The sequence below is a fragment of the Lipophrys pholis genome (assembly GCF_963383615.2).
Source record: "Lipophrys pholis genome assembly, chromosome: 16".
NCBI lineage: Eukaryota > Metazoa > Chordata > Actinopteri > Blenniiformes > Blenniidae > Lipophrys > Lipophrys pholis.
This window is the reverse complement of record NC_137634.1, coordinates 27,746,806-27,774,116: the sequence shown is the minus strand read 5'-3', so window position 1 is coordinate 27,774,116 and position 27,311 is coordinate 27,746,806. Positions and strand designations below refer to the sequence as shown.

Here is a 27,311-nt window from a genome sequence, read left to right as displayed (position 1 = left end):
ATTCTTCTTAACGATTCATTTCCAGCACGACGTGAAGTCGCGTTGTGGTACGTAGCATGACGTCACACTCTGCGATGCAGAACCTCCTCCAACCAGGAGAACACATGGAGGAAGAAGGTCTAAAGTGGGAGACCATCAAGGACTAGATAATAGGATACGGTAATACATGTTCACTCACCACGTCCTGAATCCACAGAGTCCACCGCCTCTCGCCTCACAGCCACAAGGTCCAGGTAAAAAGATTAAAAGGTCTCGGTGCAAATCCCGGCAGGAGCCTTTCTGTGTGGAGTTCTCATGTTCTCTCTCTGTGTGCTGGTTCTACTCCGGGACTCCGGTTTACTCTGATAGTCAAAACAACCTGCACCATGGCTCCCTGAGCTACACCCCCGGCCTCCATCACCTCCTCCTGAGCTACACCCCCGGCCTCCATCACCTCCCCTGAGCTACACCCCCGGCCTCCATCACCTCCTCCTGAGCTACACCCCCAGCCTCCATCACCTCCTCCTGAGCTACACCCCCAGCCTCCATCACCTCCCCTGAGCTACACCCCCGGCCTCCATCACCTCCTCCTGAGCTACACCCCCGGCCTCCCTCACCTCCTCCTGAGCTACACCCCCGGCCTCCATCACCTCCTCCTGAGCTACACCCCCAGCCTCCATCACCTCCTCCTGAGCTACACCCCCGGCCTCCATCACCTCCTCCTGAGCTACACCCCCAGCCTCCATCACCTCCCCAGAGCACCACGCTGTGTGGCTGCTGGAGACGGTCCATTTGGTGAAGACATGTCCTGTCGGAGGACTAATGAGGGACTTTTAATAAATGAACTCTGCCGTCAATCTGTCCCTTGTAGTGAATGTCTGCTCCAACGAGCCCACAGCGTAGACATATGCTAGTAGATCTTCATTATATGTGTGAGCCTCTAGTTTTCACACCATACAGTAGTAAACGCTCTACTAGAGTATGTCTACTGTGTAGACTTACACAATCTATTAGAGGTCTACTACTGTATGTCTATGTATTAGATCATTCTGTGTTGAAAATCCCTTCACCAAAAGCACCAACACAACATGTAAACAGGATTCCCTGCAGACCAGAGAACGTGTTCCTCCTGCTACGTCACTTCCTCATTCCTCTCCAGGCTCCGCCTCCCAGAGAGGGTTACCTTGTCAACGGAGCAAAATGTGAAAGAGCATAAATTCCAGGGGGCAATGAAGGCAAATACACATTTGACTGTTCTTTTTTAAGGGAAAAATTATAATTCAAGTTTCATGTTTGGAAAAAATAAAATTGTTCGTTTTGGTGCAGAAAACTGTGAAACTACATTTCCCCCTCAAAACAATACTCAGGAATCTTTAGGAGAATTGGTAAAATCTTATCAATTCTCACCCCTCTAATCTACCTGTTCATTCTCCTTTTTAAAAAAAATTATAATAAAAGAAAATCAGTAAGAGAATCGATAAAGAATTGAATTGTTAAACACAATCTAAAATGGAATCGGAATCGGAAAAATCATGTCACTTCCCGAGATGCTGGTTGAAGTTGTTGCAGATCTTTTGCTCGCTGCCATTTTGACCACGACAAAGCACCAAATGCTGCCTGTTCACTGTCATCGACAGAACAGAGGAGAACCGGGACCACGGAGGACGTTTTGTTGGATTTATTTTCCCCTCTAGATGGTGAAAACTGCAGTAGTACATGCTCTCAGAAAACAGAGCTGAATGTAACACAACAACATACAAACTTCACATTTCAACTAAATAATAAAAAATATAGATCTCTAGACATTTATCTACATATTCACAACTTGCAGCATTGCCTTGTATGCGCCTCAAGGCAGATGACGACATGGTGTACAACAGACCAGAGGCCTGAACTACCAAGCTGGACTTTCTCTTATCTAGATAACTTCAGGATTAACTCAGGTTTTCTGTACTACGACGCTCGCTCACTTCTCACCAGGATAAATCACCATGGTAACTGACGCTGAAAGTCTAACCTGCTCCGGAGCAGGTTATGTTCTGGATAAGAGATCAGAGCTCCGCCTCCTGACCAATCAGATCTCTTAGAAAACGCCCCGCCCATTCCTAAATGATGGTGATTGGTGGGTTCAGCTCTGAGCAGCAGCAGAGAGGAGAGGAGAAATTAATCTAGAACAATCTTTAGACATAATAAAATAAATCCTGGTCTCTGAGGCTCTGAAGGAGGTTCTGGTTCTGGACTTGTTCCAGGTTGTTTGTCTCCACGAGGGTTAATCTGGAATAATGAGGTTCATGATCACACCTGACAGAACTGCAGAAACAGGGGTTTATAGAACCAGAACTACTGGTGCCGTCGCGGTGATGAATTAATATTCCAACATAAAACACAAGAGAACCAGATTAACTGCTCCTTCAGTAATCTGTAAACTGCTCTGCAGGATTTCTCCATGTGTGATTTATCAAATGCTGCAAGCTCCGCCCCTTCCATGTGAACGAGCACACGTAGGTCTGGGTTGAACTAGTGAGTTGATAACCTGCTTGGTAGGAACGGTGATCTGGATCAGTCAACCAGGAAACAGAGAACCTGGATATGTTGATCAGGGTCCTAGTACTCAGGTCTCTGATCTCACATGCATTGTTTTCCATGAAAACCGGAAGTAGTATTATTCAGCACAATTTTTTAACCAAAGTCACAAATTATGAAAATTATATGCAAAACACCCAATTAAACCCAATTTAGCGTTTTTATAGATTTTTAACACATTTCCTTATTTATTACAAAAAACAATTGCCTTAAGGGCAACACACTACCTCTAATCTCACCATCTACAACAAAACTACCACTAATCTGACTGTCTCCAACAGAACTACATCTAATATCACCATCTCAAACAAAACTACCCTTAATCTCATGATACAAGACAAAACATACTGCTAATCTCACCGTCTACAGCAAAACTACTGCTAATCTGACCATCACCATCAAAACGACTGCTAATCTCAACATCTCCAACAAAAGTGTAGTTAATCTCACCGTCTGCAACAAAACTACCTCTAATCTCACCGAGTGCAACAAAACTACCTCTAATCTCACCGAGTGCAACAAAACTACCGCTAATCTATGTTCTCATTTCTCTTTCTTCCATCTTCATCTTCCTCCTCCTCCTTCACCACTCTTCCTGCTCCTCCTCCTCTCTTCTTCATTTTTTTGCGTTGCTTCATTTTCATGTTGTTTGTCTGTCCCCCCCACACACACACCCCCACCACCACCACCACCACCACCACAACACCCCCTCCTACCCAGGCCGTCTGGACAGCCCATTCTTGAGGCAGCAGCACAGTCCACTCCCCCTCTTCTCCCCACAGCAGCCATCCGGTAGGTACAGTACTACCCCCCCCCCCCCCCCCCCCCCCAGCCCCATCGCTCCCTACTGCAGCCATCCGGTAGGTACAGTACTACCCCCCCCCCCCCCCCCCCCCCCCCAGCCCCATCGCTCCCTACTGCAGCCATCCGGTAGGTACAGTACTACCCCCCCCCCCCCCCCCCCCCCCCCCCCCCAGCCCCATCGCTCCCTACTGCAGCCAGTCGGTAGGTACAGTACTGCCCCCCCCCTCTGCTCCCCACGGTCGCCATCCTGTAGGTACAGTACTTCACCCCCCCACCCCTCTCCGCTTCCCACGGAAGCCAGCCGGTAGGTACAATACACCACCCCTACCCCCCTCCACTCCCTACAGAGGCCTTCTGATAGGTACAGTATCCCACCCCCAACCCCCCCTCCGCTCCCTACAGCAGCCAGCCGGTCGGTATAATGCACCCTCCACCTCCCCACTCCCGCCACGCCCACCACCGCCTGGGTTCTTCAGAGTTCTCCAGGGTTCTTTGGAGTTCTTTAGGGTTCTTTAGAGTTTTCCCAGGTTCTTCAGGGTTATTCAGACTGGTGGTCTCCAGCTCTCCTCTCCACTGGACCTCCTCTCCAGTTTCACTTGGTCCTGAGTGACGCTGCAGCGTGTTGAGGTGAACTGACGTAGTCCAGACGTCTGCTGGTCATTTATTTCTCTGTGTGCCTGCAGGGGGCGAGAATGAGGAACATGAAGCTGGCATGGAGCACGACGTGGTTGCCATGTTGCCCATCCCCAAGATCATCACAACAGCCATTAAAGATGACGGCAACAGAGAGGAGCGAGGTGAGACACTAACATGAGACACAAATATGAGACACAGAAACACCTCCAAACATGCCATTAACTGATCTCATCATTAGCTGTTCTCGTCAGCTAGTCGTCAGCTGTTCTCATTGTCAGCTGTTCTCATCGTTAGCTGTTCTCATAATCAGCTAGTCATCAGCTGTTCTTATTGTCATATGTTCCCATCACCAGCTGATCTCATCATTAGCTGTTCTCATTGTTAACTGATCGACTGATCATCAGTTGTTCTTATCACCAGCTGTTCTCATTGTTAGCTGTTGTCATCATCAGCTGTTCTCATCGTCAGCTGATTTTAGCGTTGACTATTCTCATCATCAGTTGTTTTCATCGTCAGCTGTTCTCAGCGTCAGCTGGACTAATCATCAGCTGTTCTCAGCGTCAGCTGGACTAATCATCAGCTGTTCTCATTGTCAACTGTTCCCATCACCAGCTGTTCTCATTGTCAGCTGTTCTCATCATCTGCAGTTATCATCATTAGCTGTTCTCATCATCTGCAGTTCTCATCATTAGCTGTTCTCATCATCTGCAGTTCTCATCATTAGCTGTTCTCATCATCAACTAATTGTCAGCTATTCTCCTCATCAGCTGATCGTCAGCTGTTCTCATTTAGGGTTTTTCCACCAAAAAGAACCAGGTGCTAGTTCAGGTGCTATTGCCAGTTCTTAAATGCGCACCGCCAAAGAACTGGTAGTTTTTCCATTGTCAATGGAACCGAGTGAGAGCCACGTCACTGCGTCACTCCACAACGTCGTACGTCACTGATTTCACCAATATAGCGCCGGCAGCGCTCAAACAGGAACCAGGAGACGGACTGGATTCATCGGTTTAGTCCGGGTCGCTCCATCTAGTCTGACCTGAACCTCGGATGAACCAAAGAGCCAGAAATCATTGCGTCGCCTCGTTGCTCCATTGTTGTTTTTTCACGTCCATCTTGCTTTAGTCCGGAGCCCCGGACTAGACTGACCATAGAAAAATAAATTTCTTCACCATTTGGGCATAGTGACTTTCTGCTGCTTTCACTTTATTTCTGGACGTTTCTGAATCAAAAGCTTCAACATGGAGGAATGGAGGTGTAGAATGATAGAACGCTGCTCTACAGCTGTTTCCATGGTAACCTAGGTAACCACTCTGATTAAAGTTCTCTTTCACATGAAGCCATTAAAAGGCTCATTTTAGCTCTAAAAACTCCAAGTTTCATTTACAGTAGTTTGTAGTTTGTTTAGTAGTTCCTGATGAACCAAAAGTATTGCGTCTTGTAGCCGAGCGCAACGCGCCCTCATGCAGACCTCAGCCTGCGGTCAGAACACCGTACAAGACATGGAAGTGAAGTTAGTTACAATGATGTTATGATAAAAACGTGAAAAAAACCACAATGGAAAACTGCTTCTAAATTCGATATCCGACGCAGCTGACAGGGCAGCACAGGAACTCTGCAACAGTTCGAGAGCCACGGCTCCGCTATCGCTGATTATATTATCTCATTCCCTTGCTTTATTAACTTGAGGGAACGACTTATTATCTTGTTCCCACGCGTTATTATTAATATTTTCTCTATAACCACTACATGTTCGCTGTAGATTTCAAAATGCTGGTTCAGCATCTTTCTGCCTCGTAGGTGGCGATAACTCCACCCCCAGTTGATGACATTTCAGGTCCCGCTCTGGCCCAGTAATGATGTGGGCCCAGCTCAGCACCGTTTAGGCCCTGATAGGCCGGGTCTTTTGTGGTGGAAAGACAAAGAACTGGTGCAAAAGCCCCTATTGTCAGCTGTTCTCATCATCAGCTGTTCCCATCATCAGCTGTTCCCATCATCAGCTGTTCCCATCATCAGCTGTTCTCATCATCAACTGTTCTCATCATCAGCTGTTCCCATCATCAGCTGTTCCCATCATCAGCTGTTCTCACCATCAGCTGTTCCCATCATCAGCTGTTCTCATCATCAGCTGTTCTCATCATCAGCTGTTCTCATCATCAGCTGTTCCCATCATCAGCTGTTCCCATCATCAGCTGTTCTCATCATCAACTGTTCTCATCATCAGCTGTTCTCATCATCAGCTGTTCCCATCATCAGCTGTTCCCATCATCAGCTGTTCTCATCATCAACTGTTCCCATCATCAGCTGTTCCCATCATCAGCTGTTCTCATCATCAACTGTTCTCATCGTTGGTCATTCAGTTCCTAAATGTTTGCTTGTTGTTCAATTCCAGAGCAGAGAGCTCCAGTTCAGGAATCAACACCCAGCAAACCCGTGCAAAGCGTGGCGCCTCGCGTAGCGCCACCGCCCAGCCACCCAGACAACCCTCTGGAGCTGTGGGACGGAAGCTCCGCCCCTCGGACCGCTGCCCTGGTGGATCTGATGGGGGACGACGGGGCCCCGCCCCCCACCGCTGGCCGACCGCAGCCGCTGCTCAGCTTCGACGAGGTGGCAGACGGGTATTCCTGCTCCGGCGCCGGCGGCGAGGATGAACCGTCCAGCCTGGTGGATGTCACGGGACCCGACCACATGACCCTTAGCTACCAGCATGCACTGCAGCACGCTGAGGAGCGGGACCTGGACCACGCACTCCTGCTGCTGACCAATGGCGAGACGCTGCTGAAAGAAGGCACTCAGGTAAGAGTACTTCACTAGTTACTCCACAAGAAGTAGCATCAGAAAGTAATGTGGAGTATTTCTTGCTTTGCTTCTGACCATCTTACTACAGTTGCTCAGTTGCTCACAAGTAATCAATTATTTCTTAAAAAGTGGTAGCTACTTCATTAGTTACTGCAAATAAAAAGTAACTTGCTACTTCGGAAAGTAGCTCATGTGTTACTTTTATTCCAAAGTACCTGATTGTGTGTGTATCTGACTCTGTGTCTGTCTGTGCATGCGTGTTGGTCCTTCCAGGCGAGTGAAGGTTACTTCAGCCAATCACAGGAGGAGGAATTTGTCCAATCCGAGGAGTCTTCAGCGAAAGCTGCTCCGGTGTTTTATAACAAGCCTCCAGGTAAACACACGCTGACGCTGCGTCGCTTCCCTCACGTTCCGTCGCTTCGCTCACGCTGCGTCGCTTAGCGTCGGTTCGCTCACGCTGCGTCGCTTCCCTCACGTTCCGTCGCTTCGCTCACGCTGCGTCGCTTAGCGTCGCGTCGCTCACGATGCGCTGGTTAGTGTTGAGTCGCTCACGCTGCTTCGCTCACGTTGTGTCACTTAGCGTCGATTCATGTTGCTTCGCGTCGCTTCACTCACACGCACTCACACGTTTAGCAATGCATTGCTAAGCATCCATTACTCGCTGCTTAGCATCGCTAAGGGTTGCTTAGCATCGCTTAGCATTACTTAGCTTTGCTTTGCATCACTGTGTCACTTGAGCCTGTGCAGGGATGGAGCGGAGCGTTACGGAGCAGCATGGCAAGAACCAGAGTCAGATCTGGTGCGTTTCCTCCACAGGAAGTAGGTTAAAAAGTAGGCGGGGTTTAGAGCTCCACAGCTATAACGTTGCAACAGTGATCTCAGCCGGGGCGACAGATCTGGACTTTTTGAATCCCCTGTTGTTGTTAACATACTCCGCTTAGCACTTGTTGTTTCAACTTTCTTTTTTTGCAGCCACAGTGCTGCAGCTGCAACTTCCACGTTGGTTCCAAGAGAGCCATCGTCACCCCAGCGAAGTGACATCGGCGCCACTGCGGCGGCACAAAGCCGGTGGCCGCTAGTGTCGCGCTGCTAGATATGACAGCCTCAACTGTTGTGATTGCGGACGTGACGTGCGCCGGGACACCGGGGCTCGGAGCAGCCCCGGTGTCCCGGCGCACCGTGTGTGGACGCGGTCCGAGTCTGATCATCACGTTGCATCACGTAGCACCGGACAGCGACGCGATGCGACGCGATGCGACGCGACGCAACGCAACGCGACGCAACGCAACGCGACGCAACGCAACGTGACGCAACAAGCGGACTCAGTAGAGTATCAGTTATGGCCGTTGCATCTGCTCCCAAGTCCCGGTCTCCGTCCCTGCCTTGCGTCTGCTCTTTCGGGGCCAACATGAAAGTTGGAAGAAAAAAAAACCCAGTACAAAGCTGAATATGTAAACAACAGAGTATTCATACAGACCAACATATTAAAATATTGAGGCTGTGTAGTAAATCACTAACCAATCAGCAGACGGCTCCTCAAACTCAGAGCCGTTCTATGGTCCCGGGTACCCCAACGGAGGGGCGACGGAAATTCGTCAACCTTTGGAGCGCTTTACACCGGAAAATCTCAAATTCTTGCGATGGAAACCCGAACCGTAACGGACTATACCACTCTGTTCCTGCACTTTTTGTGCGGTGGAAACGGGGCTCTTGTTCCAGCATCGCTTTGTCACTGTGTCACTTAGCATCACTAAATCACTGCGTCGCTTAGCGTCACTTAGGGTCGCGGAGTCACTGCGTCGCTTAGCATTGCTGCGTTGCTTAGATTCGCTTAGTCACTGCATCGCTTAGCGTTGCTGCATTGCTTCGCGTTGCTTAGGGTTACTTCGTCACTGCGTCGATTAGCGTTGCTGCATTGTCGCTGCGTCACTTTGTCGCTGCTTTGCTTAGCGTTGCTTCGCTTAGCGTTGCTTCGCTTAGCGTTGCTTCGCTTAGCGTTGCTTCGCTTAGCGTTGCTTCGCTTAGCGTTGCTTCGCTTAGCGTTGCTTAGCGTTACATAGTTCGACCGGACTGGTCCGATTCAAACCAGTCCGGTCCGGTTGTGCCCGGTCTCACCCTGCTGTGATGTTCTGGGTCCCCAGAGATCGACATCACGTGCTGGGACACCGACCCGGTGGACGAGGACGAGGACGACTAACCAGCCAATCAGAGCAGAGGAGCAGGAGGCCTGAAGAAACTTTCCTGTTATTTTGTTTTTTTCTAAAAAAAAAAAAAAAGAAGCCACAAGCAATCAAAAAAAGTAACAATAATTACGACGAGTCTGGAATATTCTTGTGTATCGTTTAGAATAAATCAGTAGCCACCAACATTAACCGTATATGTAAAAGGGGCGGGGCTTAACTTTCTTCTGTCTTTTTAATTTATTTGTTTTTTCTTTTCTTGTTTTCGCGCTGCAAGTTATGCTAGCTCAAGTGTGTTAAGCTAGCTGGACCATGTTTTGCTAGCTGGAGTGTGTTATGCTAGCTGTAGCATGCTATGCCAGCTGTACCGGAAGTTCGTTCCGCGACATTTAAAGGTGAAGACGTCTGTAGTGCTTTAAAATCACTATGTAGACTATCAGCTGCCATGTGATCTCCATCTCTCTCCTCTACTTCCCTCCTTCCTTCCCTCCTCTGTCGTCACTTCATCTTCTCTTCAACTTGTAGGAATAAAATAAGAACATCATATTATATTTATTCTGCTCTCTGAACTCAAATCCTCCTTTTTCACTCCTTTTCTATGATTTTCAGCCTGAATTCAAGATTAAATATTTTGATTCTGACTCTTTTCATGCTCGTCTTGATTTGTCTTTTCTCTTCGTCTTTTCATCCTCGTCCTCTATTTCTCTTTTCTTTCCGTCTTTTCATCTACGCCTGCAAAGATTTTTTTACGTCTAATTGAAATAAAACAAAGATTGTTGATTTATTTCCAATTTTAAAGAGTTTGTTGTCCCCCCAATAATAAAGACTTGCACCCCCCCCCCCCCCCCCCCCCCCCCACCCTTCCCCCCCACCCTTCCAAAAAAAGTTTGAACTCGCGTTCTTTTATTTTGACGGTGCAACACAGCATTCTGTCAGAGCCCCGCCCCCTCTTCCAGTGGCTCTGAGCATAGCCACGGATCGACACCTCTGTGCTGGAGAGTGCTGCAGCATCGCCGCCATATTGGATGGGGCATCTCGCTCTTGGATGGCGCCAGTCATCGGGAGTGAACGCAGAACAAACAACTTTGGACGTGTTTTATTTACAAAACCTTGAAGGAAGCTGAAGAGCGCCGACCAGTGGACCGTCCTCAGCCTTTCTCTGAAAGTGAACCTCAGTTTGATGATGTGAGTATTTGATATGTCGCGTAAAGTTTTAAGCTTCATAAAAATGCTGATATTAAAATCTCTCTCTTGCTTTGTGCAACTCTTTTTAGACAAACTCACACATACACTTTATACATGTTGTAAACAGACAGACACACACACGTTTGAACGCAGCAGGGGATTGTAGGCTAACACACTAATAAGTCTATAATTACAGTTATGTAGTATAATTGTAATTATTTCACAGTACTATAAAGTTTGGGTTAGGTTTTGAATCGGTGATCAGCAGCAATACTCCACGAGTGTTCTGCATATTTATGTGGTGAGATGCTCCATAATGACCAATGAGTACATTTGTTTTCCCAGTTTATAGTTTTAAAATGGTTCACATTTATACTGCCAATTAGACCTGCATTTTAGATTGCCAGGCCTTTGCACTGAACCATATGGAGTCGTTGGAAAAGAACAAATCTTATTTGTTAGACTTTATTTTCGTTGACATAATTTGCTGTATTGAGTTTGAAACTGAGTAGGTCTATTATAGTATCTATTTTTTTTACTTAAGGTTCTAGTAAGAGGCACAACATTAAGAAGTATAATTAGATAATAGTTTAGCATTTTAATCTGATATTAAAGGTGAATAATTTGTCATGTCTGAAAGATGTTACTGAAAGAACCAGTTCAAATGCCAGAAAAAAAGTAAAAGCATTTTTTACCACAATGAAATGGATTGAGCCTAATAGAACATAGAACATATGAAATGGATTGAGCCTAATAGAACATAGAACATATGAAATGGATTGAGCCTAATAGAACATAGAACATATGAAATGGATTGAGACTAATAGAACATAGAACATATGAAATGGGTTGAGACTAATAGAACATAGAACATATGAAATGGGTTGAGACTAATAGAACATAGAACATATGAAATGGGTTGAGACTAATAGAACATAGAACATATGAAATGGGTTGAGACTAATAGAACATAGAACATATGAAATGGGTTGAGACTAATAGAACATAGAACATATGAAACCAGGTGTTTGCTCCCAAATCTGTCTTTGTTCGACTGAAATATTTATAATAAGCGTACAGTCCTGTGAATGCAGAATCATTATGCTTTGTTTAAGGCCTCGTTGCCACGACAACGAATTCGAGTGTATCGGCAAAACTTTCTTCACTTTGGGGGGTCCGATACCACGACACCAGTGTTCTGATCCACTGAGTCCTGAAGTTTTTAATCCGGCTCCCAAAGTGGAAAGATTCTTTCATGGTGCAAATCCCTCCTGCAGAGACTGATGGAGGCTACAGAGCCTGTTACTGCTCTACCCCCCCCCCCCCCCTCCCTCCTGCAGAGACTGATGGAGGCTACAGAGCCTGTTACTGCTCACACTCCCACCCCCACCCATCAACAACCCCCCCCCCCCTCCTGCAGAGACTGATGGAGGCTACAGAGCCTGTTACTGCTCACACTCCCACCCCCACCCATCAACACCCCCCCCCCCCCTCCTGCAGAGACTGATGGAGGCTACAGAGCCTGTTACTGCTCTACCCCCCCCCCCCTCCCTCCTACAGAGACTGATGGAGGCTACAGAGCCTGTTACTGCTCATCTCCCCCCCCCTCCTGCAGAGACTGATGGAGGCTACAGAGCCTGTTACTGCTCACCCCCCCCCCTCCCTCCTACAGAGACTGATGGAGGCTACAGAGCCTGTTACTGCTCATCTCCCCCCCCCTCCTGCAGAGACTGATGGAGGCTACAGAGCCTGTTACTGCTCTACCCCCCCCCCTCCCTCCTACAGAGACTGATGGAGGCTACAGAGCCTGTTACTGCTCATCCCCCCCCCCCCCTCCCTCCTACAGAGACTGATGGAGGCTACAGAGCCTGTTACTGCTCACACTCCCACCCCCACCCATCAACACCCCCCCCCCCCCTCCTGCAGAGACTGATGGAGGCTACAGAGCCTGTTACTGCTCATCTCCCCCCCCCTCCTGCAGAGACTGATGGAGGCTACAGAGCCTGTTACTGCTCTACCCCCCCCCCCCCCCTCCCTCCTACAGAGACTGATGGAGGCTACAGAGCCTGTTACTGCTCATCCCCCCCCCCCCTCCCTCCTACAGAGACTGATGGAGGCTACAGAGCCTGTTACTGCTCACCCCCCCCCCCCCCCTCCTACAGAGCCTGAATGAACCTTAGTGAGCGTTTATAGATAACTCACTTAAAATGTGCGCGCTCTCCGTGGGGCTCATACTGTTTATTACACACTGCCTAAAACTTTCTTTTTACTATCAGTACTGGGAAAAAACACTCTAAACTCCGTAATAGTCATTTTTAAATTTCTCAACGTCTCAAGGTTATCTAAGGTTAAATTAAAATTACTAAGTGATTTCTTCCTAGAATGGTAGCCTATATGTTTTTATGACGACCTTGGTGCCGCGGTGTTGTGCTGTGTTGTTTTGATGACTGTGAATCAATAAGAGTTTGTACAGTTCATTTTAAATGTCATTTATTTTCCATTCTATCCAATTATCCAGGAGAGTGTTGGGACTGTGTACATCACAGACGATGGCAACCAGCAGCCATTTTCCCTGAGGACTCAGGGAGTTTTCCCTCCATGAGCCTCACCAACCGAGGGCATTCTGAGGTGATCAGGGGCCAAACATGACCCCTGTGACCCCTGTGAGTAGGACACCTGTCCCCTTCTCTTTCCCCTCGCCCTCTGTGTCCTCAGCGGGTCCTGGAAGACCCCCACCATTTGGTGCTCCCAGACCATTTGGTTCTTCAAGACCTCTGCAGAGGGAAAGGTCACTATTTGATCATGCATTTGACATTTCCAGCTGAAATGTCATTCAAAAATATATCAATGTAAATCCACCACCTCCCTCCAATCTGAACAGAGCTGATTATTACTTTTTATTTATTATCTGGAATGGAGGAATTATGGATTGTGAACTCCTGGATGATTTCCTCTTCCCTCAACAATAGAGAACGTGTCTATCTGTCTGTTTCATTCCCCAGGTCAATCCATGTTGCTGAGGTTGTCAGTGGCAGGAATGGTGGTGGTGTACTTCCCAGAAGCCGAGGCCACTGTGGAGGGCATCGCCCCCAAAGTGAGGGAGGCTTTGGGGGATGAGGAGGACGTCACCCTGACTGACAGGCAGAGTAATGAGATCCTGGACTCGGACGGCACAAGAAGTAAGCTGCTCATTCTGAGCAGGTGATCTCACTTTGGTACGTTTCTCACATCAGAACTGATCATCTCAACAGTGTTTATTCAATCCCTCACTTGTTTATTTACATGATAACAGAAAGTTCTTACTCTTTTGAGCTTTTAAATACTAATGTGAAGTACATTCTCTCTGATTACTGGAAGCAGAACTCCAGAAAGATATTCACTTTGCCTGAAAGTGAATATCTGGAGTTCCAGAGTGGGCGGCCGGCCAAAACCAGGTAATGCAACATTTCATATGAAGCAAAATCTGATTTAGTTTAGGAATTATATTGTGTGCTTTTATATGCACTAACGGAGAAATTTTGATTAACTTCTTGTATTATCTTTCTTTTTGTTCTCACATGCAAGTCGAAGGGCTGAAGACGGCCGTCTGCTGGACGTCGTCCAGAAAATGGAGCAGTTGAAGCAGGTTGCTGAGCCTCCAGGCATCTCAGACAGCAGTAATCAGCTGTCTGGGATGGCCAGGCAGGAGGTGACGGAGGCTGTATGGGATGGCCAGGCAGGAGGTGACGGAGGCTGTATGGGATGGCCAGGCAGGAGGTGACGGAGGCACCTTCTAGCTGTCTGAGATGGCCAGGCAGGAGGTGACGGAGGCTGTATGGGATGGCCAGGCAGAAGGTGACGGAGGCTGTATGGGATGGCCAGGCAGGAGGTGACGGAGGCACCTTCTAGCTGTATGGGATGGCCAGGCAGGAGGTGACGGAGGCTGTATGGGATGGCCAGGCAGGAGGTGACGGAGGCTGTATGGGATGGCCAGGCAGGAGGTGACGGAGGCTGTATGGGATGGCCAGGCAGGAGGTGACGGAGGCTGTATGGGATGGCCAGGCAGAAGGTGACGGAGGCACTTTCTAGCTGTCTGGGATGGCCAGGCAGAAGGTGACGGAGGCACCTTCTAGCTGTATGGGATGGCCAGGCAGGAGGTGACGGAGGCTGTATGGGATGGCCAGGCAGGAGGTGACGGAGGCACCTTCTAGCTGTCTGGGATGGACAGGCAGGAGGTGACGGAGGCTGTATGGGATGGCCAGGCAGGAGGTGACGGAGGCTGTATGGGATGGCCAGGCAGGAGGTGACGGAGGCACCTTCTAGCTGTCTGAGATGGCCAGGCAGGAGGTGACGGAGGCTGTATGGGATGGCCAGGCAGGAGGTGACGGAGGCACCTTCTAGCTGTCTGAGATGGCCAGGCAGGAGGTGACGGAGGCTGTATGGGATGGCCAGGCAGGAGGTGACGGAGGCACCTTCTAGCTGTCTGAGATGGCCAGGCAGGAGGTGACGGAGGCTGTATGGGATGGCCAGGCAGGAGGTGACGGAGGCACCTTCTAGCTGTCTGAGATGGCCAGGCAGGAGGTGACGGAGGCTGTATGGGATGGCCAGGCAGAAGGTGACGGAGGCTGTATGGGATGGCCAGGCAGAAGGTGACGGAGGCAGATGTACAGCCAACCAAAGAGGCTTTCACCTGCCTGGTGTGTAAAGGTAAGTAGAAGATATGTAGCAGAAGTGTACTTCAGTAAACTTGGTTTGCAGTGCCTCTCATGAACTGTTTAAATGTGATTTTTCTGATTGAAGATTTTTTTAATCTCAAACCTTGCAGCTGTCATGGTGGAGCCCAGGTTCGCTGCAGCTCACTGGTGGGGGCGGAGCCTGTGTGAGGCAGTGGCTCCTCACTGCAGACCACTGCTTAAAGTGCAGCATCCATGACGTGAAGGTCTGGATGCTGCTGTGCTGTTTTTTTTATGTATTTTTGAATGTTAAATATTTACTGTAGTTTTTTCCTGCTGTTGCAGTTGATTTTGATGTTAATGTATATTTTCCTGCTGTTGCCCATTGTTCAATCTTGACTTACCTTTACATGTACTTTAAACCTGCTGTAGCACTTTACCGTTGAACCAATCAACAATAAATGAATGTTTTTTGAAATAGTATGAATAAATTCAGATATATTTCATATCCCAGGCATTGGTTAAATATGTTGATTATATATTTTGATTGCTTTCTAAATTCATGAACAAAATTTGTGCTGCAAAAAAGGAACAAGATTTAAAGATGAAATAGAAATCCAACCTTTTATTAACTCCCTTTATTGGTGGAACAAATTCTCTGGTTGAGAACGGATGTTTAGTTCAAATCGGATGTTTCCCTTTTTACTTTGCTGTTTTATTCACTGCCGACACTAATAAGGTGGAGCAGAGCCTCCAGAGAGGGCGTAGGGTTGTCATTGGCGAGGCCATCAAATAGAGGATTGATGTCCCCAAAAGCCTCTGAAAATCGTCTTCCAGCCTGTCGTCTCGCCTCATCGGTCATGAAAGGGACGAGTCCAAAGCCCGAGACCCTGGTCAGGGATGAGCCTGTCTCTGAGACCCTGGTCAGGGATGAGCCTGTCTCTGAGACCCTGGTCAGGGATGAACCTGTCTCTGAGACCCTGGTCAGGGATGAGCCTGTCTCTGAGACCCTGGTCAGGGTTGAACCTGTCTCTGAGACCCTGGTCAGGGATGAGCCTGTCTCTGAGACCCTGGTCGGGGATGAACCTGTCTCTGAGACCCTGGTCAGGGATGAGCCTGTCTCTGCATCATACCAGTCTGCTGCTACAGGCACAAGGCAGCAGGTTCTCTGGGATCCTGACTGGACAGCCACCTGAGGCCAGAACATTTGGGATCCCTCTTCCTGCAGTTGGTTCTAATGTGGACACAAGAGACAAGACGAGCATAAAGCAACTGAAACAGCCGATTTGCAGGACATCTTGGTCATGATTTGCAGTGACTGATCACTTGTTTTTGCCTTAATCCATCATGATTAAAGATGGAACCAATCAAAGAAGCATAAAAAAGACACTACCTGGCACTCGGTGGGCGGTCCAGGAGGCAACAAACCAGCTGATGCCAACGCTGGCGACCTGGCATGCCAGGGCTGAGACACAGAACCTGACATGCCAGGGCTGAGACACAGAACCTGGCATGCCAGTCCTGAGACACAGGACCTGGCATGCCAGGGCTGAGACACAGAACCTGGCATGCCAGGGCTGAGACACAGAACCTGACCTGCTCCTGCAGACTGAGGACCTCTTGATCCTGCAGATGTGTCAGGCTGGCCTTTATTTTATAGTTGACTCGGTTATTTATCTATAAAGTCAAGTATATATGACAATTACATTTTATTGGAGCTCAGTTTAATATAAATCTAATTTCAGTAAATTTAATAGGCCACAGTAAGAAAACTATACAAACCTCCACCCAAATCCTCTCAATGCGATGGTTCTGAAAGTAAAGACAAAACAACAAACAGATTTGAGTATCATGAATAACATGAGTGCATGTAAACAACAACACAGTTAACTTCTCGATGTTCCGTTTGGAAAAATGACAGCAACAAAGAAAAGCTCCCGATGTTGATGGCGTCTGCAGAACTGCTGGTGGTTCAGTGTTGAATCTGGAGCCTGAGAGTTCCTCCTGCATGAACAGGCTCAGGTAAAACTCTGTCCCCCAGTCTGCTCACAGCTGATCCCACAACCCGGACTGCATCACCGCCTCCCTCTAACAACGGCAAAGAAACACAAACAATATGAGGTGTCTATATGCTTACATGTCTGTCTTTAGGGACAAAAGACAACAGGGTCTAAAGTCATGCTGACTTTTCACAACATGTTGATATAAAATCTCCGTTCGAACAACATTTTGGAATTTTGAATTACTTGCAACATGTAATACCATACCTGTACTCCTCCTCATATATTCTGAGGTTGTTCTTAACTGCCATGGTGGAATGGACAACCAGTGTCCCCCTGGATCACCAAGGGCTCCAACAGGAGGAACTCCAAACATCACCAACTTCTCATGTTGGTCAATGTGGAGTTTCTGACCGAAGTAGTCAGCTCAGCCCTGTAGGGGACAGGATTCAGCTCAGCCCTGTAGGGGACAGGATTCAGCTCAGCCCTGTAGGGGACAGGATTCAGCTCAGCCCTGTACGGGACAGGATTCAGGTTCAGCCCTGTAGGGGACAGGATTCAGCTCAGCCCTGTAGGGGACAGGATTCAGCTCAGCCCTGTACGGGACAGGATTCAGGTTCAGCCCTGTAGGGGACAGGATTCAGCTCAGCCCTGTAGGGGACAGGATTCAGGTTCAGCCCTGTAGGGGACAGGATTCAGGTTCAGCCCTGTACGGGACAGGATTCAGCTCAGCCCTGTAGGGGACAGGATTCAGCTCAGCCCTGTAGGGGACAGGATTCAGCTCAGCCCTGTAGGGGACAGGATTCAGGTTCAGCCCTGTAGGGGACAGGATTCAGCTCAGCCCTGTAGGGGACAGGATTCAGCTCAGCCCTGTACGGGACGGGATTCAGCTCAGCCCTGTACAGGACAGGATTCAGGTTCAGCCCTGTAGGGGACAGGATTCAGCTCAGCCCTGTAGGGGACAGGATTCAGCTCAGCCCTGTACAGGACAGGATTCAGCTCAGCCCTGTACGGGACAGGATTCAGCTCAGCCCTGTAGGGGACAGGATTCAGCTCAGCCCTGTACAGGACAGGATTCAGGTTCAGCCCTGTACGGGACAGGATTCAGTTCAGCCCTGTAGGGGACAGGATTCAGCTCAGCCCTGTACGGGACGGGATTCAGCTCAGCCCTGTACGGGACAGGATTCAGCTCAGCCCTGTACGGGACGGGATTCAGCTCAGCCCTGTACGGGACAGGATTCAGCTCAGCCCTGTACAGGACAGGATTCAGGTTCAGCCCTGTAGGGGACAGGATTCAGCTCAGCCCTGTAGGGGACGGGATTCAGCTCAGCCCTGTAGGGGACGGGATTCAGCTCAGCCCTGTAGGGGACAGGATTCAGGTTCAGCCCTGTACAGGACAGGATTCAGGTTCAGCCCTGTAGGGGACGGGATTCAGCTCAGCCCTGTAGGGGACGGGATTCAGCTCAGCCCTGTAGGGGACGGGATTCAGCTCAGCCCTGTAGGGGACAGGATTCAGCTCAGCCCTGTACAGGACAGGATGGAGGTTCAGCCCTGTACAGGACAGGATTCAGGTTCAGCCCTGTAGGGGACAGGATTCAGGTTCAGCCCTGTAGGGGACAGGATTCAGCTCAGCCCTGTAGGGGACAGGATTCAGCTCAGCCCTGTACGGGACAGGATTCAGGTTCAGCCCTGTACGGGACAGGATTCAGGTTCAGCCCTGTAGGGGACAGGATTCAGCTCAGCCCTGTACGGGACAGGATTCAGGTTCAGCCCTGTAGGGGACAGGATTCAGCTCAGCCCTGTAGGGGACAGGATTCAGGTTCAGCCCTGTAGGGGACAGGATTCAGCTCAGCCCTGTACGGGACAGGATTCAGGTTCAGCCCTGTAGGGGACAGGATTCAGCTCAGCCCTGTACGGGACAGGATTCAGGTTCAGCCCTGTAGGGGACAGGATTCAGCTCAGCCCTGTAGGGGACAAGATGGAGGTTCCGGGCTCCCTTAAAGAAACAAAAAGAATCTAAGCTTTAGAAATCTGACAATTTCAATAGTGATTATTTTGAAATGAGGCTTCCATGTTGACGAGCTTCATGGTGTTGAGGGTGAACCTCTTGTTAGGCTCCTCCCACTCTCCTTTCACTGGCATGTCTGTCCTCTAGAAGACAGGAGTCCTGTCATCATGTTCCTCCCATATGTTGGTCAACCTATCAATTCAAGAGACACATGAATTAGAAAGACGATGAAAATGACACACAACTGCATCAGGAGCAGAATCAGGATGTTACTAGTAATACTATCCAGAAGAAAACACTAATATTACATGTGTGCATTATATTATGAACCATTAACCAATATACAAAACGGTATCATTAGTTTTTAGAATGTGCAAATATTATGGTGTGACTCCAAATTAACCCTACTGACACTAAGTATATTTGTATCCTGACATTTATACTTATTATTTAGTTTTAATATGTATTTTGATCTCCTGAAAAGTGCTTCAGGACAATCTGCAAGTGTGCTGCTTCTGACAGTAGGGGGCGCTGTGACACAGCAGTTAGATTAACAAGAAGCCGAGAGTTTAATCATTTATATCACAAATGATTCTTGTACAACTCTACTCACCTCCGCAGGAGCTGAAGCAGCTTCAGCTTGGAGTTGGTGGTCCGTCACGTAGGTGGAGAAGCCTCGCTCTGCTGGAGGTCCAAGTAGGTGGAGAAGCCTCGCTCTGCTGGAGGTCCAAGTAGGTGGAGATCCCTCGCTCTGCTGGAGGTCCAAGTAGGTGGAGAAGCCTCGCTCTGCTGGAGGTCCAAGTAGGTGGAGAAGCCTCGCTCTGCTGGAGGTCCAAGTAGGTGGAGATCCCTCGCTCTGCTGGAGGTCCAAGTAGGTGGAGAAGCCTCGCTCTGCTGGAGGTCCAAGTAGGTGGAGATCCCTCGCTCTGCTGGAGGTCCAAGTAGGTGGAGAAGCCTCGCTCTGCTGGAGGTCCAAGTAGGTGGAGAAGCCTCGCTCTGCTGGAGGTCCAAGTAGGTGGAGAAGCCTCGCTCTGCTGGAGGTCCAAGTAGGTGGAGATCCCTCGCTCTGCTGGAGGTCCAAGTAGGTGGAGATCTCTCGCTCTGCTGGAGGTCCAAGTAGGTGGAGATCCCTCGCTCTGCTGGAGGTCCAAGTAGGTGGAGAAGCCTCGCTCTGCTGGAGGTCCAAGTAGGTGGAGATCCCTCGCTCTGCTGGAGGTCCAAGTAGGTGGAGATCCCTCGCTCTGCTGGAGGTCCCTCTACGGACATTTCCCTCCGATACCCCTGACGGGGCCAAACTGCTGCTCAGGTGTGCGGAGGTATCACCTGCAGTCCTGCCGTTGGCCTTCATATCCACTATTAAATTGGCGCAACCGTCCAAAGACATTTTAACAAGTTTAAATAATTATATTTATACAAGAGTATCAGCGGGGGGGTTCAGGGGGGGTCAGCAAGACGAGCGTCAGAAGCGAAGTTGGTGGGCGAGTTCAAAAGTCAGGCAGCCTGCAGGGGGCAGCAACGCGATGCGCCGTTGTTTCCTCTCCCATCCAGAGAAGAAGAGACTCCACTTCCAGGTTTTTCGGCAAATCAAACTTGAAATAAATTACGGTCGCATTTTAACAGGAACAGGAAACAGGAAATGACCCGATTTTTGTTTTTCGATTTTCAATTTCCAAACAAAAAACAGGAGAGGTGGTCTCCCAAGAACTAATTGGAAAACAAAAATCTGATGGTTTCCCGTTTCCTGACATCACAAGGAAAACTGAATGGTGGGTTGGCCACCCATTATGGAGGTACAGAGATGTTCTACATGTATACAGATGTTCTAGATTAGGAACGAAGACGTTCCAGAAAAACAAGGACGTGTGTTCAGAGTTAACATGAAGTCCAGATCATCATACGGTTCTGTGTGATAAGTAGCCCGAGACCGACGACATACCAAACGAAGGAGGATTGATGAATCATGATGAATCATGATGAATCATGATGAATCATGTGATCATAACAATGAACTGGAGGAGTCAGCGTGATTAGCAGATTTATTACATGTAGCGGGTCACGTTAACGTAGCAGCAAAATGACAAAAATCTTTTCATTATTGTCTGAAAATCAAACTTATAAATTCATTTTACGTATAAAATGAATCTAATGTAGTCAACAATATGCGGAGCAAGACGTGTTGACACTGTACAGCAGGTGGCAGCAGAGAGTCTTGTCAATAATTCCAGGAGGGCGGGGTTGGTCCTCTGCCCTTGAGCAAGGCGCTTTGGTCCGGCAGCAGCATGAAGTGTCTTTTCTCTCGTCTCGTTTTATTTAATACTTTTTAAATAACATGAAACTTTATGGCTCAAATTTACATTCTGACACATAAAAAACCTGATACACTGTGCAAAGGTTGTTTGTGTGTGTGTGTGTGTGGGGGGGGGGGGGGGGGGGGGGTTGTGCTCACTACTCGTCGCTGTCACTGCAGTTACCACAGCAGTCCTGCGGAGGGAAGCAGAGAGCAAAAAACAATTCAATGCATTTTTTTGGGCTAATTTCTAACTTTTTTAAAACAAATTTTCTTAAAAAAATATTTTGTAACTTGAAGTAATTACAAATAAGTTAAAATCAGACTCCTAACTTTTACAATACATTTTTTTTTTTACAAACTTTTACATTAAAGAAATTAAAATGAGTTTTTAAAGAAACTTTCCAGTTTATTTGTAATAAAATCAATAAAAAAATGTCATAAGATAACGATCAATCACATTGAATCCTATAAATGGAAATGGGACGCTGACAGTATCAAGTACCTTAAAGTTATGATCCACCGAGACGTACAAAGATGTTTGAGGGTCACTACGGGCCACTAAATGCAAAAATAAAATCTTTGTACCTTTTCTAGATTTGCATTGCCGGAGAGATTCCATTAGGATGAATCTCCTCCCCTGACTATTGCATCTATTCCAATGTATAAACATGTATGTATAAACATTGGAATACCCCCGTGAAATACCCCCAAAACAATTCATAGAATGGGACTGGCGACATACATGGACAGGGGGGAATACTAGGATCAAATACAAAACCCTTCAATTACAGTAAGATAAAGGGGGAATGAACAGTCCATGTCATTATATCATGATGATGGTTGGTGTACATGTGCTCTCCTGTTTCTGCTGTGGGGTGGAAAGATGGAAAGAAGGGGCAATTCCAGGGCTTGTGATGGGAGCGCTGGGAGCTGGGTCCGGCTGGAAGACCAGGTTGGACTCAGCAGACAAGCACAGATCACATTAGATGCTCTCAGACTGGAATTAGGCAGTGAAGCCTTGTAATCTTGAAGACCAAACGTTTTATGATGGTTTTCATATCAGAATTTACCCCAAATAATTATGATCCAGATTTAAGAAATAGATCTTAAAGGCTTAACTAATTATTAATCACACAGGGAGCGCGCCAAAACTTTGAGTATCTAAAGCGAACAACTGGGCCGGGCCGGGTGATTCAGGTACCGACAAGTTCCAACACTGTTTTATTAAAGTGGATTAATCCAAACATTCACATCTCAGAAATCCTATCTCGATCATATGTGCAGCGGAGCGGCAAAGGGGGAGGAGCTCAAAGTGTGAAAGAAACGTGGAAGAGGAGGAGAACTGGAGACACAATGGAACAACGGGATCAAATATGACGGGGATTTTGCTGGAAAGATTATTCTTTTAAATAATCTTAAAAATGTATTTCTTCCTCACACCAGCTCAGAAAAGGTTTCGGGGAAGTGGTGATGCCTGACGAACGGGGCGAATCACTGGCATGTCTTCTGGGAACGCCAGGCTCCCAGGGAAAACCGGCTGCAAACTCACAAACACCCACAATGGGGTTTCATGTTTTTCTCTTTTCATTTGAAGCAGATCTGATGATATTTCACTGGAAAACTTAAACCACTGGACAACAAACTATATTCTGTTGGCAGCAAGCAAGCAGCCATTAGGAGGAGACCCGACCAGAACCAGAACCAGAACCACCTGATGAGACCAACATTGTTCCAGAGATTTACTCTCCTTCTTGATCAGACTTCAAAATACATTTTATGGAATGTGGTGGAAATGATGGGAACACGTCAAGCCTGTGAGACCAAACCTTCTCTAAACACTGCCATGTTAATCAATACTTAGACCTGTCGATTTTTCTCCTATTTAAAAAGTAAGAAACAAGAGACGGCCTCCCCATGTTGCTCATATTCTGAGTAAAAAAAACAACAAGACATTTTATAAGAATCTATCACAATAAAACAAGTTTACTCGTTTGAACGAACTTTATATATCCTATCAATTAAAAGATAGATAAGTATAAAACTTTGTTTTTATTTGATTTAAGTATAAGACTATAATTCTACAAAAGAAGAAATGTGATCACGTCATAACACAAGAATTTATCACTTAATAATAAAACAACTTTCATATAAATCAAATTTCAGTCATTCTTAAAAAACGTTCCAACAGTCAAAGTTAAAATGTGATTTTTAATATCTATATATAATAATCAAAGATTGAAACTATAGAAAGACGAGAGCAATCAGAGATTTCTCACATCCACCAGAGGTTGACCAGGACCAGGACCAGGACCAGGACCAGGACCAGGACCTGGACCTGGACCTGGACCTGGACCAGAATGGAATCTTCCATCGTTAACATCTAGATCTTTGCAGTAGTTTGGATGTAATCTTGCTAACAGACGTACAGAGAAATATATTCAGATTATTTGAATCAGTCTTTCGTGGACGTAAAAATCATTTGAATGAGAAACTTTATTTAAAACTGGACCCCTTCACCAGGAGGAAAATGTGGCGACATGACAGAGGAAACATTTCAGAGGGGGAAACCCTTCCATACGTCCCCCACTCATAAATAATCAAGCATTCACACCATCATATTCAAACATATTATTTCACCAATGGAAACTCAAAGAAATAATTCCAATAAAAGATTTATGTATTAATAATACTTTCCCCACATTTCAACAGTCAGAAGTTTAGTAAGTTTTCTGTTTCCATCTTTTCCTACTCAGTCGCTTGATTCTGGAAAATCTATTCCTGTCGGATCAGTTCAAATAATTACTAACAGCTAAAAATCCCAATCTGCTGTCACAACTGGATAATCTCACAGGAGACAATTTGAGAAATGCTTGGCAGGAGGATTTAGATGTGAGAATCACAGATAATCAACGGAAAAAAGCCGGAGTAAAAGTTCCCTCTTGTTCTTTGTGATTCCAGCCTGAACTTCTACAGTTCAGTTTTCCATAGTCTCAACTTGGAAAATAGTTTCCTTCTGATAGTCCCTCCTGTGATACAAGTAAACAGCAACCAGCTTCATGAGCACATACCTTTTTCAGATTGCAACTTATTGGAATTAAATCTTCCAAACTTTGTCCATAATATATAAAAAAGATCCAATTCTTGCTTTATTTGGAAGGAAGCCGGCGGCTGTGGACCAATCAGACGCCCGGAGCAATACCTTCCGGTTTGTGACACTTGGCACGATGGTTCATTTTGTTGCATTGGAAACAAATTGCACCCCGACCCGCTCAGCTTTAATACAACAAATTATGAGACACTAACAACTGAAAAAAAAATGAAGTGTATATAATATTTCTATATTATATAAAGTCATATTTACATGAGAACTAATTGGGAAGAGGGCGAGGATGCCATCCAGAAACAAGAGTAGAACTGATGAAGACAGCGAAATACAGCAACATGGAGAGGCTAATGCTAATGCTAATGCAGAGGGGGGCGGCGGACCTGTTCTTGATACTCAACATGAAGACAACAGAAACAGCTGGAGGACATCAAGGGAGAGATTCCAAAAACCAATCTGAGATTAGACAAAGCTGAAGCGAGAATTGTAACGACCGAGGAGAGGCTGCAGAATGTCCAAGAGGCTTTAGGTGAAATGCTAAAGATGCAGGAGCAGCTCCAGCTGAAGTTGACGGACTAAGAGGAGCGTAGGGAGTTCCAGACCGAGAACAGAGGGTAGAACCAGGTCATGATCTCCTTTGTGGAGAAACTGCTTAGAGAGAATCTGAACATCCCCGAGAGACAGGGCATGAAGATTGAGGTCCTGTTTCCACCACAACGTTTCACCTGACAACACCTAATCCCTTAAAAAGTGTTGCATTGACACTGCAGCAGCAGACACACAGACAATGATGTAGTGAGTCTGCCGGGCCACTGGAGGGCGCTGCTGCTTGATTTTGTAATGAAACCACACAGACGTGTGCAGAGAACAAAACACTATAAACATGAAGAAAATGTAGAGAACCTGACATCCTAGTGGACTGATGAGGAACCGGATGATATCAGGGAGAGTCTCAACTATTAAACTACTGATCTGGACCATAGAACTAGAATATGGACCGCGGGTCGTACCACTACGGGTCGTACCACTACGGGTCGTACCACCACGGGTCGTACCACCACGGGTCGTACCGCTACGGGTCGTACCGCTACGGGTCGTACCGCTACGGGTCGTACCACTACGGGTCGTACCGCTACGGGTCGTACCGCTACGGGTCGTACCGCTACGGGTCAACCATGTTTGTTTACAAGTGGATGAGCAGAAGGAGGGGGAGGGAGGGGGGAGAGATGTGCAGTAACAGCGTTGCGTCGCCTCCATCAGTCTCTGCAGGAGGGAATCTTGTCACCTTGGGAGCCGGATTAAAAACACACTGGTGTCGTGTGAATGAACTGCCCAAAAGTCAAGAAAGCTTTGTGGATACACTCGTATTCGTTGTCGTGTAAAGGGGGCCTAAGAGAGCCCATCAGGCCCCCAGCGGGTGCTCAACCTAGATCCATTCTGGTCAGATGATTAAGCTTGCATGGCAAAAGAAAGGCTTTACTTTGGAAAACAGCAAGATCAATGTGGACCATGACGACACACAGGCCAGGCTAGCCAGAGGAAAAGAATCGGCAGAGGCATGGGAGGCCCTGAAGGAAAACAACATACGGTTCCAGACCCTTTACCCGGCGCCACTGACAGTCAATGTGACAATGAGACAACAACCTATGAGACGGTGGACGAGGCGACAGCGGACATGGCAGGTGGGAAGTTTGGAAAGTAGTTCAAATGTTGGGTGTTCATGATTCCTATCTTAAATATGTTTTAGGGTTGCTACTTTGGTAATGGGGGATTGCTTACCACCTTTGGGGAAGGAAAGAAAGACTTTGTTATTTCTGTTAAAAAAAATGGGAAGGAGATCCGGTTAGAATAATTCCATTTAATATGAATGGTTTTTTTAAATCCAATTAAAAGAAACAAGATTTTGTCAAAGTTGAAAAAGAGAAAGCACAGGTAGCTTTCCTCAAGAAACGCATATGGGTCAATCTGGACATGTGAAATTTAAAAAGAAAAGCTTTAGGCAGGTATGTTTCTCCTCATATAAGTCAGGCCACAGGGTAGAAGGTTTGTCAAGAGAACAGGAATAATAGAGGGTATCAAAGTAATGTTTGTAAAGGTTTATGCCTCAGCAGGAAGCTGTTCTATAGCAACATCTTTCATTGAAGGGTGAACTCTCAGGGGGAGGAGCAGATTTTAACTTTAACTTGGGCTAAACCCCAAACTTGACTCATCTACTGTATTCAGAATAGAACGTGCATAAGTCACCGATAACCTCCTGAAGGCTCTGCTTTATTTCCGTCCGCAGATTGATGAAATCAGCCTTTAACTCCACGAGGTCCTGTTTCAGCTCTGCTTCAGGTCTATACGTACGTTTAACGTATCGGCGTGGCCAGCTCCTTCGGCCTCGCTATACTCGCCATTTTATTCTCTTCTGACTCTTGCTCTTCTGTGTTTTCAACCTCTTCTGGGTTCTTCTGTTGTCTCAGACTTTCCTGGTTTTCCCCCCACACAGTTTCTTCTTGTTAAAATGCAATCTTTGGGATATTAGTTGGATTTTGGGGGTTTCAGTTCTGCTATGACCGGGAGCAAAAACTCACCGCTGCTCGAAATACTTGTAATTGAGTTAGATGCCATTTCTTCTCCAGTTTACATGCTGAATGTTGGCAAGTGATCAGTGTACCATGGAGCCGTCCTCCTCTGAGTTGTTGCTTTTATCATTTAGGGGGCAACAGAATGAAGTGTGGAGCGAAGCAAGGCTGCTGTTCCATCTCCAACCAGGTCAACCTGAGTAGGCTAATGCTAATGCTAATGGTGTGACAGCTGTTTTCTACTGGATCCACGGATGGAACTGAAGTCAATAATGAAGGGGTTACTTCCTTGAATGTGGCCACAGCATTATCAGACAGATAGCTCCTATATTTTCATCTTTTTGAAGGTACTATGGTACTAGTTACATTAACTGGCTAGTTAATGTAAATTCAAATGATCTCAGGAAATGATGTGATGAGAACGTTATGGACGGGTGAGGACAGTGCAGGAGCTGGAGGAAGCAGCAGTGAGTTGGTGAGGTGAAACAGTAGGGGGTGCTGGTGCTGCCGACAGAAGCCCGAGGAGTC

General features: G+C 47.2%; 2 protein-coding genes across 4 annotated transcripts in view; one reads left to right on the top strand and one right to left on the bottom strand.

Annotated features, from left to right (window-relative positions):
- The window catches only part of dbn1 (drebrin 1), a 48,154-nt gene extending 38,535 nt beyond the window's left edge, over positions 1-9,619 (top strand). Inside the window, exons 11-15 of one of the 2 annotated variants that reach the window (XM_080482505.1) lie at positions 3,283-3,354; positions 4,050-4,163; positions 6,392-6,795; positions 7,072-7,171; positions 8,940-9,619. In XM_080482505.1, coding sequence (XP_080338631.1) covers positions 3,283-3,354; positions 4,050-4,163; positions 6,392-6,795; positions 7,072-7,171; positions 8,940-8,995 — 746 coding nt within the window. In that variant the 3' untranslated portion in view covers positions 8,996-9,619. The remainder of the gene's footprint in view (positions 1-3,282; positions 3,355-4,049; positions 4,164-6,391; positions 6,796-7,071; positions 7,172-8,939) is intronic. The other variant, XM_080482506.1, reaches the window with a different exon arrangement.
- An 11,221-nt stretch (positions 9,620-20,840) lies between these two features.
- grk6 (G protein-coupled receptor kinase 6) overlaps positions 20,841-27,311 on the bottom strand; it is a 33,496-nt gene continuing 27,025 nt past the window's right edge. For both annotated transcript variants that reach the window (XM_080483925.1, XM_080483926.1), the window contains one exon: positions 20,841-21,304. In XM_080483925.1, the coding sequence (XP_080340051.1) occupies positions 21,269-21,304 (36 nt within the window). In that variant the 3' untranslated portion in view covers positions 20,841-21,268. The remainder of the gene's footprint in view (positions 21,305-27,311) is intronic.